General features: G+C 39.4%; 1 protein-coding gene across 1 annotated transcript in view; it reads right to left on the bottom strand.

Annotated features, from left to right (window-relative positions):
* ITIH5 (inter-alpha-trypsin inhibitor heavy chain 5) overlaps positions 1 to 15,828 on the bottom strand; it is a 74,665-nt gene that overhangs the window by 39,859 nt on the left and 18,978 nt on the right. Inside the window, exons 4-5 of the mRNA XM_081047464.1 lie at positions 15,529 to 15,630; positions 12,102 to 12,352 (exon numbers count right to left, since the gene is read on the bottom strand). Coding sequence (XP_080903590.1) covers positions 12,102 to 12,352; positions 15,529 to 15,630 — 353 coding nt within the window. The remainder of the gene's footprint in view (positions 1 to 12,101; positions 12,353 to 15,528; positions 15,631 to 15,828) is intronic.

Below are 15,828 nucleotides of genomic sequence, written 5' to 3'. Positions count from 1 at the left end.
TCCTGCACAGAGACAATGGTCACATGCCTTTGATGTATGTAACTGGGTGGCACTCGATGGCCTCTAAGTTTACCATTCCACGATGTCTGACGATTAAGTTCGTGAACTTGTTGCAACGATGTTGCTGTCCATTTTTGATCTCAGAGGGATGATTCATTATGAATTTGTACCAACTGGACAAATAGTTAACCAAGTTGACTATTTGGAAGTACTGAAAAGGCAGCATGAAAAAAGTTAGACGACCTGAAATTTTCACCAACAATTCATGGCCGTTGCACAACGACAACGCACCAGCTCACACAGCACTGTCTGTGAGGGAGTTTTTAGCCAGTAAACAAATAACTGTATTGGATCTCCCTCCCTACCCACCTGATCTGGCCCCCAGTAACTTCTTTCTTTACCCGAAGGTAAAGGGAATACTGAAAGGAAGACATTTTGATGACATTCAGGACATCAAGGGTAACACGAAACAGCTCTGATGGCCATTCCAGAAAAAGTTCCAAAATTGCTTTGAAGGGGGGACTAGGCTCTGGCTTCAGTGCATAGCTTCCCAAGGGGAGGACTTCGAAGGTGACCATAGTGATTCAGCAATGAGGTAAGTAGCGCTTTTTCTAGGATGAATTTGTGAACTTAATTTTCATACCTCGAACATTACTATAATTAGATCTGACTCTTTATACTGTCAGCATGTACCTACTTTTTCTTGTTTCAATCTCTCATGGAAATGCTCTTTACAACTATGCTGAATTAACGCCATTCATGGTTGAATGAAAGCACTGGGGATTAAAAAGTATAATTTTTCTCTTCATAATTCATTTGACTAGGCTCTTTGATATAAGCCATGAGAAAGGGTAGTGTATTATTATTTTAGTTTCCTACTGACCTCTGATGTTCACTAGTTCATGATGAAAATTCATGAGATTTCCTCTAAATGGGCCTATTTTATATGCCCAAATTGGGGGTTGATTCTCAGGTTGGTCACTCACCAAGAGGCCTAGCTCCTGAGGCTGACTTCCACCCTTTAAGAACCACATGGTCAATGAAACCCAGTGAATTTTCCACTCCCTCTTAATTTAGCTGGGAAAAATTCCAGAGTAATATCTCTAGCAAATAAAATTCTCTTAGTTGAGGAGGAAAAAAAAATTAATCGATGAAGTATAGTATAGGCTGTCCCACCATCACTGACCAAAATACCAAAACAGAATAATACCATTCAGCTTTTCCTTACTGTTGACCGCCACAAAATAGTTCACAGGCATGATGAGCTCTATTAGCAGAGCCCTCAGCAATCACACGTTGTGTTCTAAAGATAATGAACAGGGCAAGGGAAGAGGTTGGGAGCAAACTAAGTGGGAGAATCTGACCTACTTTTCTAACGAGAACCCACATATCTTTCCCTCCTGTTGGTTTTTTCCTTCATGCCCACTTGGTTTGGAGTAGGAGTGAACTGTGGCAATTGGTCTGAATTGGAGGAAGCTGAGTTTTCTAACATCATCTTCCTGTTCTAATCCGGGCATCAGTGGTCTCACACAAGATAACCTTTAGGGGCACACAATTGCCTCCAGTGTGTCCTCAGTGATATTCACTAATGGCTCTTTCTTTTAATACTCCGGTGATTGGCTTGAATAGTATCTTTGTTGCTACCATCAAAGGGTAGTTGCCCAATTATTCTCAGTACCTTCTCAGATCACCAGCATCCCCTTGATGCTCTCTTCCTGTCGAAAGCCCGGTATTTTCAAACAAAATATGTGTTATTGTAGAAGCCATATACTACTGAAGAAAGTGGGCTCTCAAGTTCGACAGACTCAAAATGGCTGACTTAAGATCTGAGAGCCTCAGTTCGACATCTGTTAAACGGGAGTAAATCCATGTCCTAGAATCAATGTCAGAATTAAGTAAGATCACATATACAAGGAACTGAGCTTGCTGACTGGCACATAGTAGGTGGCACACAGCTACCTCTGATGATAGCAATAAAGACACAATTCACCACTTATTAGCCACCAGCCTCTTCCCCTACAGAAGTAGCTTCTTGTTCTCTCTAACTAGAATGAAAGGTTACTCATGAGTTTAAAATACTCTTTGATAATATACACATTACATTTTGCCATAATGGGTTTCTCTGCACCACTGAGGGCTTAGTAAAAACAAATAATCATTATTTGGAGGGGATAAGAGGCACACTTCAATAAACATTCATAACAGAAATTCAAGAATGTTTATATACAGAACAATCTTTATAAAGTATAATGCAGTTAGTAGCTTCCCAAGAACCCCCTGAAATTATATACAGAATTTTTCATGAAAGCATACGTGTTTATTTTCTTTTTGGAGAGAGTGTCCATAGCTTTCCCCAGATTCTCCAAGGAGTCAACATAAAGTTAAGAACCATGCATACAGTGTGATTAAACTTTCCTCTCATTGGTTCTCTCTTGTAATGACAGGCACTTCACATATTTTGTATGAAGGGTGAAGAAAACAATATATATGTCCTTAGTTTTGCCCTGGAACATGGATGTTATTCACAAATAAACATTCTCCTCCTAGACAACCACATGGGGGAGGGAGGGAAGGAAGCCAACTATTATGTAAAATAACTAAAGGTGAAAAGATTTAGGAGCAAAGAACCACAGTCAAGGACATCAGCTGGAAGCCACGCCCCTTTGAGTCCATGGACAGAGGGATTTCCTGCCCTCTGTTTCCTGTGGACCCTGGGGTTCCCTACTGTTGGAGAAAAGCAGCCAACACCTGGTGATTGTACAAAAGAATTTGCACACAAACACTGTCCACTCATTTCCCCTTGGAAAAGTGGCTGAATTATCTACGTTTGTTTATGGACCCGCTCCCCTGGACTTCACTGGGGATATTTCTTAAATACAGGGCAGTCAAAAATACTGAAAATAATTGGGCAACTATCTCTGATGGTAGCAAAAAAGACACAATCTAAGTAAATCACCAGAGTATTAAAAGAAACGGTGACAGGGATGTAATGTACAGCATGGTGACTATAGTTAATAACACGGTACTGCATATTTGAAAGTTGCTAAGAGAGCAGATCTTAAAAGTTCCCATCACAAGAAAAAAAATCTGTAACGATGTATGGTGATGGGTGTTAACTAGACTTATTGTGGTGATCAAGTTGCAATACATACAAATATTATTACATCATTATGTTGTACACCTGAAACTAACATAATATTGTATGTCCTTTGTACTTCAATAGAAAAAACATATTGGCTGGGTCTCAGAGTAAAGTGAGACAATGAAGATGAGAAAGAATTTGGTTAAATACCTTCAGAAGTCCCCTATTATATATAGTTTTCTTATTGGAAGAGGGTTTTATTCCCTATATTGATATTTGGTATTTTACATCCTCTAGGAAAATACCATCCTATAGATATGGCAGCTACATATAGTATAGAATAATAACATAAATTTACAGTTAAAGGAGTTCAAATTCAACTCTATCACTTTATAGTTAAGAGGTGTTTACCAGATTTCTTAGTAAAGCAGCTTTCTTCACCACTTATTCAATGCTCTTTTTTCCTAAAAGAATACATTACTGACTCTCAGTTTCCCTCTTTGATTGACTTCCCCAGAGAAAATGTGCATGAAAACGAGCAACTAACTCATGCATTCTAAAAGCAGTTCACCCCTAAAAACATGCATTATCCCTTCCCGATATCATTTTGTGTCCGTTGAGGACCTCAGTACTAGATGCCCTAAGCACTTGAAACTGAACCAAAGGTAGCGTTAGAGCAACAAGGGAGTAGGAGGGGAGAGGTTTCTGTTAAATTCCTTGTGCCCGCAGGCAAAACACAGCCCAATCCTTCAGAAAACCTGGGTGTCATTTTATAGATTCTACCTTACAGAGGGTTTTCTCTTTTTATTGTTCAAAATTGCCTACTCGACGCTCCCAATAGTATGGCTACTATCAAAAAACAAAAACCAAACAAAAAAAAAAAAAAAACACAAGAAAATAACAAGTTGTTGGAGAGAATGTGGAAAAACTAGAACCCTTGTGCACTGCTATAAATGTAAAATGGTATAGAGATATGGAAAAAAGTATGGCGGTTCCTCAAATAATTAAAAATAGAACTACCCTATGATGCAACAATTCCACTTTTGTTGCAATAGAACTAAAAGCAGGGTCTTGAAGATCCTACATGCCATGTTCAAAGCAGCATATTCACAGTAGCCAAGAGTTGGAAGCAACGCAAATGTCCATCCACAGATGATTGATAAACAAAATGTGGTCTGTCCACACAACGGAATACTACTCAGCCTTTAAAAAGGAAGGAAATCCTGACATATGCCACAGTATGGATGAACTTTGAGGACATTATACTAAGGGAAATAAGCCAGTCGCTAAAAGACAAATATTGTACGATTCTGCTTATATGAAGTACATTGAGTAGTCAAAGTCATAGAGACAGAGAGCAGAATGGTGGTTGCCAGGGACCAGGGGAAGAGGAACAGGGGGTTGTTATTGAATGGATATAGAGTTTTAGTTTGAGAAGAAGTGAAAATTCTGGAGATTGGGTGCACTACAACATGAATACAGTCAACACTACAGAGCTGTACACTTAGAAATGGTCAAGATGATAAATTTAATGCTATGTGCTGTTTACCACAATTAAAAACTTTTTTTTAATTATTAAAAATTGCCGACTCTGGTTCTTCAAGGGCACTGACAACGTGGTAGCCATGTTTAGGTTCCAAGCATCTAGCACAGTGCCAGGAACATGGTGAGAACTCAACACAAGCTTTTCAAACGTGTAACGTGAAGATGACTCAACACATCGGTATACAGTTTGGCAGACAGACAGAGGAGCCCTTCAAGAGGATCACCTAGAAAGTGTTTTGGTGGGTGTGGCAGATGCTCTTGGTAACCAGTGTCACATGCCCTAGACCCATCTCTGGTTTCAGCCACAGCTGTGGTGGACAGTGCCATATGCCCAGACAACATCCCACCTCACACACCAAACGAAGACAACAGGAAAAAGGAAGAAACAGTGAGGTCTCCCGGAAAAGAGTAGGTTGCTCACCAACGTCAAGTTAAAGAGAGAAAGCCACTCTTCCGGGTCTCTCTGAGACATCCTGCTCACAGTTGACCTTGACCGAACTACAGCCATTGTCAGAACAAACAAGATAACATGGGTTCTCGTATCGGTATTAAAAACCAAACAAAACAAACCCAACTATGAAGCCAAATGATTCATACCTGAATAATTTCTGCACTGAACAATGCTGGAAACCCTCACATAACAACCAGATTGTTTCCTGGCAAATGTACAGAGGCCAAACAGGGCCATGCCCTTCCAGCTGCAGAGTGGAGGCTGGATGGGGGGAGGGGAAGGCACGAAGCAGCAGGGAACAGGACCTGGGTGGGCGATCAGTCACAATGTAGCCCTTTAATAGGGCAGAGCTGCCAGATTTAGCAAATAAAAATACAGGATGCCCAGTGAAATTTGAATTTCAGACAAACAACGAATGATTCTTTTTTCTTTTCTTCCTTTCTTTTTTCTTTTTTTATTTTTTTAGTATAAGTATGTCACAGATATTGCATGGGACGTACTGTTTATCTGAAATTCAAATTTAACTGAGCACCCTGTATTTTATCTGGCAATCTTGGCAAAGGAAGAAGAGATCTAGATTTTTATAACCAAGTTCTGTCTCCTAATCCCTCCCTTCACAACAAAGTAAGAGAGCTGACAAGTTCATCAACTTAAACCGGGGAAGTGTTGAAAACCTAATAGCCTTTTCATTGTCAACCACGAAATTTGTTATTATTTCTAAGGTCATTTGACAAATACTCAGTGAGCGCCCATTCTATGGCTGACACCATGCCACCTACCTAGAATACAATTCTAAGAAAACCTTCACAACACAAGGCAAAGTCAAGAGGTTCACAGACCAAGCAAAGGAAAACATAAAATTTTAAAATAGGGTCAATCAACCCCTTCTAGGGCATCTACTGAAATACAAGACACTGTGCTGGTCTCCAGTCGGAGGGCACTTGACCTTGCGGGACATGTGGCTAGTCACTAGCCTTTTCTCAAGGACCGCTACAGCGTCACCAACCTCATCTTCCACCAGCCAAGGCAATGAAACTGTATTTTGCATGGTTCTCTTCTTTCTAAATAAGCGTCTCAGTTCTTAGGATTATCTGAAGGTCAACATTGTATAGGAAGTTTACATAGGGGTGATACAATTGAAAAGCAAGCCGTAAGTTGAATTCCACCTACTCCTATTATTTGCCTACCCAGGCACGTAAAGGGTGCAACGCTGACCCCTACAGAGCACAGCAACCATGGCTTCCAGGGCACTTGAAGAAGTAGGACTCTAATGACCAAAAATGTGATACTTTTCATTTTATGTTTTTGAGCCAAAATTCATACAATATAAAATTAACCACTCAAAAGTGTACATTTTCAGTGCCGTTTAGTACTTTCAGAATGTTGGCCAACCATCACCTCTATCCAGTTCTAAAATCATTCCCAAAGAAAACTCTGTAACCATTCAGCAGTGCCTCCCCATTCCTTCCTCCCCCAGGGCCTGGCAATCACCAGTCTGCTTTCTGTTTCTATGGATTTTTCTATTCTGGACATTTCATATCCGTGGAATCATACAACATGTGACCTTTTGAGTCTGTCTTCTTTCACGTAGCAGAATATTTTCAAGGTTCATCCGTGTTGTAGCTTGTGTCAGTAGTGCTTCATTCCTTCGTATGGATGACTAATATTCCGTTGCATGGATAGGCCACAATTTCTTTATCCATTCATCTATGATGGACATTTGGACTATTTGTACCTTTTGGCTATTGTAACCAACGCTGCTATGAACATTCACGTACAAGTATTTCAATTCAAATATTTTAGGTACAAATACCTGTTTTCAATTCTTTTGTGTATATACTAAGAGAAATTGCTAGGTCATATGGTAAATCTATGTTTAACTTTTTGAGGAGCCATCAAACTGTTTTCAACAGTGGCTGCACCACTTTACATTCTCACCAGCGATATACAAAGGTCCCAATTTCTCCACATCTTTGCCAAAATGCATTTTCCATTTCTGTTTCTTTTTTTACTATTATAGCCATCCCAGTGAGTGTGAAGTGGTATGTCATTGTGGTTTTGATTTGCATTTCCAGAATGACTAATGGTCTCGAATATCTTTTCATATGCTTGTCAGCCATTTGTATATCAGCTTTGGAGAAATGTCTATTCAAGTCTTTTGTCCATATTTTAATTGGGTTGTTTACATTTTTGTGTTTGAATTGAAGAATTTTTATATGCTCCAGACACTAGAGTCTTATCCGATATATGATTTGCAAATATTTTCTCCCATTCTGTAGGTTATCTTTTTAAAATGTTTTTTGTTTTTCAAAGAGCACAAGTCGATATCCTACCTTTCTACTGTATTCAGTGTGGCACATGGTCAATGATAACCAGACACCGGGAGAACACAAAGACAGTTATGAAAGTCTCCTCGTTCCTGAAAATAAAATTTCCTTTTTTATGTCAAATTAGGGTGATGTCACATGGGTCCCTTAGTTTTGACAGAAACAAGGACTTGCGATTTCTTGAGAATTCTAGCTGGGAGACTTGGAGACAGAGTTAGCAGCCCAGGAGAAGTCTTAGGAAACAAAGTGGTAGGAATGAAAGCCAACTAACGCTTGAAAACAAGAAGCAAGGCTGTGTGAGACAGCCAGGATGAATGTGGACATAATCCAGGCTTCCAGAGGTGGGACCCTCTTCTCTCACAGTGGTGGGTAGAGTGGAAAGAGCAGGAGAGGGACAATTCCCACAGGCTCAGGAAGCCATGGTGGGAATGGAGAGAAGTAGAGAAGCTCTTTTGAAACCAAAAATGTGCTGAACGATCATGTTTGCCTTTTCCAAAAGAAGATGGGACACTTAGTTTAATGAGCTTGAGACGGTGTTAGAAGGACTGCACCAACTCCACTGAGACGGCCTGTCAATACTTGTCCATCTCAAGGTTGTATGTTGGTGAGGAGAAGTTGGGCATGAGATGAGGTTATTTCCCACCAACTGTGTGAGTAATTCTGTGTTGGCCTGTAGCCACTGGTAAAAACGTGTTGGTAGAAAAGAGGAATGATACACATTTTAATAAAGATCAAAAGTCAGATTATTCTCAGGGTCTGGGAAATTAAAGAATTCATCCTGTTTAATTTACAAGCTGCTTCTGGAGGTCAACATCCGGACACAGTTAATACCCCTAAATTCTGCTGGGAAGTCCAGAGTAAGGGTTTCCAACATTTACTGAGGATCAGACGACCTGGGCTGCTTTTTTAAAATGCAGTTATCTGAAATCTATAGTCAGAAAGTGGTTTAGTGGTTGCCTGGGGCTGGGGTGGGAACCAGGAGTGGCAGCTAAGAGGTGCAAGCATCTCTGTGGGGTGATGGAAGTGTTCTAAAATTAGGCTGTGGTGATGGTTGCACAACTCTACAAATGTACAAAAATCAGGGAATTGTGCACCTAAAATGAGTAAATTTTATGCTATATAAACTAAACCTCAGTAAAACTGCTTTTCAAAAAGGCAAAGAATATAAAGGCTAAACTATTAAAGTCATATAGCACCGTACCTCTTCGGTGGTAGAAAAAATATTCAGCATTATTCTTTAATTTTACAAATAAATAAACATATTAAAAGCACTCGTGTTTTTTTTTTTTAGTTTCTCATATAAATTCATAGAATATCACCCAAAAATACAGTGAGTTAGACTTTACCCTAATAAATTCTAATTCAAGTGTTTGAGGGAGGACCCAGTCGTCTGTATTTCCTTATGGTTTTGTGGTGTGTTTTTTTTTAACCTCTCGAGGTGACTATAGGATTTAGCCAGGTTTGAGCTGCTGGATAAAACAGGCAAGGTTTTATTTCTTACTTTGTTTATCTCATTTTATTTTACTCCTAGCTATCAGGGATATCATCACAAATGCTAAAACTTCCTGTTCAAAAAAAAGGGGGGGTGAGGGATTGTGGAAATACTACTTTTAGGGTTATGGGACAATAGGAAGTTTGAGATTTTAACACAGAGAGTGGAATAACCACCCTTGAATTTGAACCAATCACATAGATGGAATATCTAGCTCAGTGTTTGCCTTCAGATGACCACAAATCCCAAGTATATTCCAGGATAGTCTGAATTTCAAACATTCTTTCTACTGAGGCCATAAATCATCAAAATATTTTAGGGGAGAAGAATTGGGTGTGTGGGACAAAAGTGAGAGAGAGTCTTGCCTTTCACTGCACACCAGTTTGTCATCTTGTAGGTTCTGAGCCATGAGTTACATAAGTCACATACGCTTTGAGTACATAAGTTAACTATTTTAATAATCCAGAGAGTTTATTACGCTTTTTGGCTTCCAGATAACACCTCACAGAATTAGTTTACAGATTGAGAAGGAGCGCATTAATTTACGGTTCCATAGCCGTGGGCCCAATTCTGACACAACAGAAAAGCAAACTGGGGCAAAGTTAGGTGATATTGCTTTTAGCCTTTTTTGGTATTTTTAGAGAACTAGGGAGAAACAGGGAATTTGAACTCACAACCTCAATATATTACAAAAGCTCCCTAAGAGGGTTGTTATAAAGATTGAACAAGATAATGATCCATGCAAGTGTTGAATCTAGTATCTAGCACGTAGCAATCCTTGTCTAGAATTGCTTCCCTAAAGGTGAAAATGCATCTGTGGTCACAGATCTGCTCAGAGAAACTCCAGAAGTCTGACTTCTTAACAGAGCCTGCCCTATCAGAGGAATGTACTGGCTGGGGTCCATATTCACGCAGTTACAGCTCATGTTTTGATGCAAGGCCGAGTCTAGTTTGATCTCTACCCTGGATTTCTTTTGGAAACACGCAATAGTGTCCAGACAAAATCACAACATCTGTTCCTCTTCTGCTGAGGCTGCCATTTTGCAGAAACAATCACTGCTGAGCTCTGAAAGATGGCAATGAAGAGCAAAAAAAGGCAATCCCTCCCCTGCACCTGGCCCGGGGAAATACTTGGGAAACCACCATGCTCTGGAGGGAAAAGGTCTGCTCTGCTATGAAGACCTAGGAAAACAATTTCCTTAAAAATAAACAGTTCCCAAGAGATCAATGGTCTGGAAAAATTCCTCTGAGATTCTCTCAGGCCCTGAAAAGTAAGCAACTTTTCAGCCAACCATCGTAATTCATAACCCCTCCAAACAACACATGCACCATAATCTCGGAAGAGTCAGTAGTTCTACACAAGGCAAAACACAGATGTCTCATGACTGCAGCAAAACTACCCTCAGAATCACCTGCTGAGGGCCTGGACACACCCACCAAGCCCTGGACATAAACCCCTAGACACACTGCACACCTGCTGTGTGCTTTCTAAGACCCTACCACCTCTCAGACTCTTCCCCCGCAAACATATTTCCTTCACACAGTTGTACATAGAAAAATTTCCCTATAAGTTATGATCAGGGAAAAATGAAATTTAAAATCATTTTTTCTTAGTCGTTTTGGTTTTGGGTTTTGTTTGTTTGTTTGTTTGTTTGTTTTTGGCTTTTCATCTCTAATTTGCAGACACTTACTTAGCTATCTATTCTTTAAAAGGCATTGTAAGGAGACAAAGGTTAATTAGACAAAGACCTGCCTTCCAAATTACTTACGATCTAATTGGAGAGATAAGATTTGCAAAGGAAAAAAGTACATATAAGGTAATAATGATAATAACAATATTTAACAATTATTAAGCTCTTACTCTGGCCCAGGCATGTCACACATTCTAACACATCCCAATGACCCTATGAAATAGTTATCACCCTTGTTTGGCCCACGTGCAAGCTGCATCTCACAGGGTCTAGGTAGTATTTTTCAAGGTTACAGTTAATAACTGAACTGGAATCCGTGAACCATACACGGGGCTGCCTATATGACATAAGAGTGGTGTATTGTATCTCATGCCATTTCTGAATGTCAGGTACCTTGACAATATTCTAACGTTTCAAATTAGATCCGGATTGAGAGGATCAAACTCGGTGTTTGGAGTCAACATATATCAAAAGACCTAAGTCCCTCACAGACCAGACACACTCCAGTGTTTGAGGGTAAATTCCTTGTCGTGTGGTGAGTCATTAACTAAACTGTGTGCTGGTGAGGTAAGTATACTTTCCATACTGTTTATTCCTCTATAGACCAGCTTCAAGTCTGGACTATTTTCACAACGTTCTCTTATCCTACTTGTCAACTCATTCCTCCGCTCTCCTTCCTAAATATTCATTCCTAAATGTTCATGCACAAGAAGACTTCTTGGGCCACGCTCCTTGCAATCACAGGGGTTGAATTAAGATTCTGCACGTTCACTTGTCACTTAGCATTTGCCTGACCTCAACATCACAACAATCTGAAACCTTGTCATTCTGATCCTGGTGCAATTTTTTTGACACATCTGTCTTGTTACCCAATGTGACATTAAGCCTTACGGGTATTATAGGATAAGGCACATGCAAGTGAATATTTAATATAAACTAGTAGTTTTAAAAATAGATGTTTAGAAAATGATCCCACCATCCCTCACCCCTAATACAAAATAATTATTTTATATAACTTTCTAGTCTTTTGTCAGCTCTATAACATATTTAACATTATATGGTATGTACAGTTGTGTCTTTTTTCCCCCCGTCACATGCTGAGTTGTGTTTATACTCATATTTTCCTAATCACGTCCATATGGTTGAATATTTAGGATGAAGGAATGTTCTTGCTACTAAAACATTATCAAACAGGTTCCTGTATGTGACATTCCCAATATTTTAGCTGTTTCACATAGGTTAGGTTCCCAGAAGTGAGCTTACGGTGGCAAATGGTTTAAACATTTTAAAATCTTTTGATAGAGCCTGGCTTTAAACACCTCCCCCCCCCCCACACACACACACACACACAGTACAGGGCACTGTCTTTGTTTTGTTGCTATCTTTCAGATTCCCGCATACACTCAGAGCGTTTGTTGAAGGGGTGTCATGCGTTTTATAGATTTCTCTAAGGCCAGCTCCCCGCGCTGAGTTACCTCAAAAGACCTGAGGGTACCCAGCAAGAACCACTCACCTTCCGCCCTCCCGCTGCCCTTCTGTCTGCTGTTGAGTAGAGGAAGCACCTCCAGCGATGTGATGCCTGCCCTCTCCAGAATATTCACCTCTACCATCAGCTTCCCCACTAGCTGCTGGGGTCGCACGCTGATGACGTGCTCGTACTTCCCCAGACGTCTCTGCAAGAGCTCTTCATAACTGAGGAGGAAGACAGCTTTGTCCTTGCTGGGAATCACTACGGAGGCTCTAAAGGTGTCAGTCCCCTTCTCCCTGCAAGGGAAAGAAAAGGGAACAGAGGGTCAGAGAAAGCCAGGTTCCCTCAAGTCCCCTTGGGGTACACCAAACACTCTGTGAGGGTCCTTAGAAATTAAAAATAAAAGTTAGCATTGGGAAGAGAGGTAAAAGCCTGCATTAGAGCAAGGTTGCAAAGGTGCAAAGAATACTGAAAAGTAGAGAATTCAAACTCTACTGAACTCTCCTCCCTCTCCCTGAGTCAGACTGAGGGGGGCAAAGGGGAAAGGGGACACTGAAGTAGGTGAACTGCTGGAAAAGAGAGCTTTGGGGTCAAGATGTGAATTACATTCTCCTCTTTGCAGGGATGGCCAAAGGAACCTGATGGTTTACATAACTTGAAATAGCTACTACGTGAGGTTTTTATATCTTGGTAAAGTTTGGTGGATGTGTTTAGGAGACTTGGAGTGAGGGTTCTCTGATTCAAGATGGCAGACTGACCATAAGAGGGAGAGTAAAGGATTAAACCAAAAGAATAAGTAGGGCAGGGGCAACTCTCAGTTGTTGGGACATTTCAAGACATTTCTGGAAGACTTGGAAATTCAGTAGAGCAAGAACTCTACATCTCAGACTATATAGGGAGGGACTGTAGCAAAGAAGAGACACAAATTGTCTGCAGAATTTCAGAGACACTGCAGGCTCTGGTTCAGGAGGACACCACAAGGTGGGAATGAGAAGGAGGACCAAAGATAGGGGGGAGAACTCCACGTCCACATATAAATGAATGACTAAGATGATACGCTTCCTACACTTATTTTTCCCGGAGCTGAAAAGAGATACAGTGTTTGTTGCAAGTGTTAAGAGGGAAATGTTTCATTGAGAGCTGGGCAGAATGAATGAAAAAAGACTGACACTTCAATTCATCATTGTCCAATTTCAGAACGTCAGGCAGAGAAAACAAATAAAAGGAATGGTACTAGACCACATTACATGCATAATCAGTAATACTGAATGTTGCAAGGCACTGGAGCGATGTCTTCCAAGTTTGGATGGTACATTATTATGAATCTTAAATTTAATACGCAATCAACATTTTAATCATAGTCTTGGAAAGTTTGCCTCTCACACGCCCATTTTAAGGCAATTACTTCAGAATACACTCCAGCAAGGTGAAGGTGAGAACCAAGAAAGAGAAAGAAGTAATGAAACCAACCTAGATAAAAATGAAAATCAGGCAGAAAAATTCGAGAACCATATGATTTCACTCCTATGTGGGATAAAACTGAAAGCAACAAATAAACAACACAAATAAACAAATAAAAAATCCTAGACACAGACAACAGCTTAGTGGTTATTACCAGAGGGTAAGGGATGGAGAGGGGGTGATAGAAGAAGGTAAAAAGGGTTGAATATATGATGATGGAAGGTGAACACACAATGCAATATATAGATGATGTATTATAGAATTGTACACATGAAACCTATATAACTTTAATAACCAATATCACCCCAATAAACTTTATAAAATATAAATTTAAAAAAAGAAAAGAAAATGAAAAGATGTCCCAAGGTAAACATTACGTGACAAGGCTGTAAAGTAATGACAGTCTTCCATGGAGCTGGAGACACCCATTCTTCCATGTTTAACAGCTCTGGAATCAGGATGTCTCCCCCAATCAGTGATGCCTTCCAGTTACTTTTGGCAATGACATGGATGTCACTGCTTGCAAAAACTTGGTCATAGCTCTTCATTTAGTCACCATTTCAAATGAGTTATGTGTCTTGCTAGATGTTAATAGCGACGGACAAAATTAAGTTTTATCTCGTAAGAAAGACAGTTAGACTCCAGGAAAAACAGACATGTATATGTTGTGATCTAACTAAACTAAACTGTGGCATGATTCTGAACAATTTACGAACTGTAGAAAAAGATAATGCTGATACAGTACATCTAACAAAGACCACTTGGGATCCACTTAGAGTCTAACAACGTTAGGTTTTAATAACCTGCTGTGGCAAGGTAAACTACGTACCAGAGGCATCATGGAGCATCCAGCCAAACAAAGAAGGACAAAGGGTTATTATAGGATTGAAGAAGGGCTGGAGTGTAGGTAAAATTAAATGAAACAGTGTTTGGAGACTCAAAGAAAAGCAAGGCTGTGTGTAAAGCATTTAATATCAGCCAGGACTGAAAAACAAACTCAAGTTTCTTTGTTCTTAGGAACTACAAAATTAAAATAAATGTGGACTTTCGTGTCCGATAACCTCTTATCTGAAGCTGTGGAGTGTGGCTGTTTTCTGTATTAAAGTGAACCCATGATCTATGTGTTCCATTTTCATTAGTAGGATTTCTAACAGCAAAGTTTCTGGCAGTCTATGATTTTAGAAAACAAGCTTTCTCAAAACTACATCCTTTCATTAATGAACAAAATAGGTTTACACGTTCTCATTTTACCTAGATACTAAGATCATTTTCCTTCAAAGGGGCTGGTAGAGAGGGAAATAAAATCTTAATACTAGGTGGCTCTGCAGTTAATCTCATTTATGTATCATCAAAAAATAAACACTACTTACTGGTTTTCAATGTTTAGATTCAGTTCATAAACAAAACCAAAAATACAAATACTGTGACAGATCAGAATTTAAATGTTAGTAACTCTGACAAAGCAAAAATAAATGATTAGGTAAGAAAAGACAGGTGCTTGAAATGGAATTGGAAAGGTAGGATGAAGTGTAAGAGAGGGAATGTTATCATGTAAGACAGTATAACTGCTCAAATTGATGGAAGAAGAAGGAATAATAATGTAAAATTTTGGAATACAAGAGGGAAAAGGGGACTATTGTAATTATGCTAAATCCTCTGTCTTCATAGCAGAGAATCAACAGATAATGTCTGATTTTTATCAAGAAACTTTTAAAAAGCAAGACTATCATGATATTTATAGTTAGGGAGGTAACTAAAAAAACTACAGAACTATTAGAAGTGAATGTTTTAGGAAGTGAGCACTGGTGAATGGGAGTGTTAAAATCTTCCTTTTTATTATAAACCCTTATCTACTATGTTGTTAACCAGGTATATTTAATTATTATGATGATAAAAAAAATTTTTTTAAATACTTAAAGGAATGAAAGAGATCAAGATGGCCAGGCAAAGAGGTAGAAAATGTGACACTTTGCTGAAGTAAATTTTTAATTCTTAATTAAATGGCACTTACCCATTATCTTCTGTGGTTTTATTCCTTTTCTCTTTTATCTTATCACCATTTTTCTTTTCTCGCTCTGTAATTTCTCCCTGATACACCTTGTCTCCAATAAGCCTGAAACACAAGAGACAGCTGTGTTACCAGCTTACACTTCCAAGACAAACTTAAACATGGATCTCATTAACTATGAAAACACTAGAAAATATTTTTATTTGCCTCTTAGCTATGCAGAAACTATATGCCAGATCGGGGCACTACCCTTGAATCCCTCATTTCATTCTACGGCAATTTTCAACTGATCCAAATGGTAAG

The sequence above is a fragment of the Rhinolophus hipposideros genome, assembly GCF_964194185.1.
Source record: "Rhinolophus hipposideros genome assembly, chromosome: 1".
Classification (NCBI taxonomy): domain Eukaryota; kingdom Metazoa; phylum Chordata; class Mammalia; order Chiroptera; family Rhinolophidae; genus Rhinolophus; species Rhinolophus hipposideros.
This window is presented reverse-complemented; position numbering and strand designations above follow the sequence as displayed.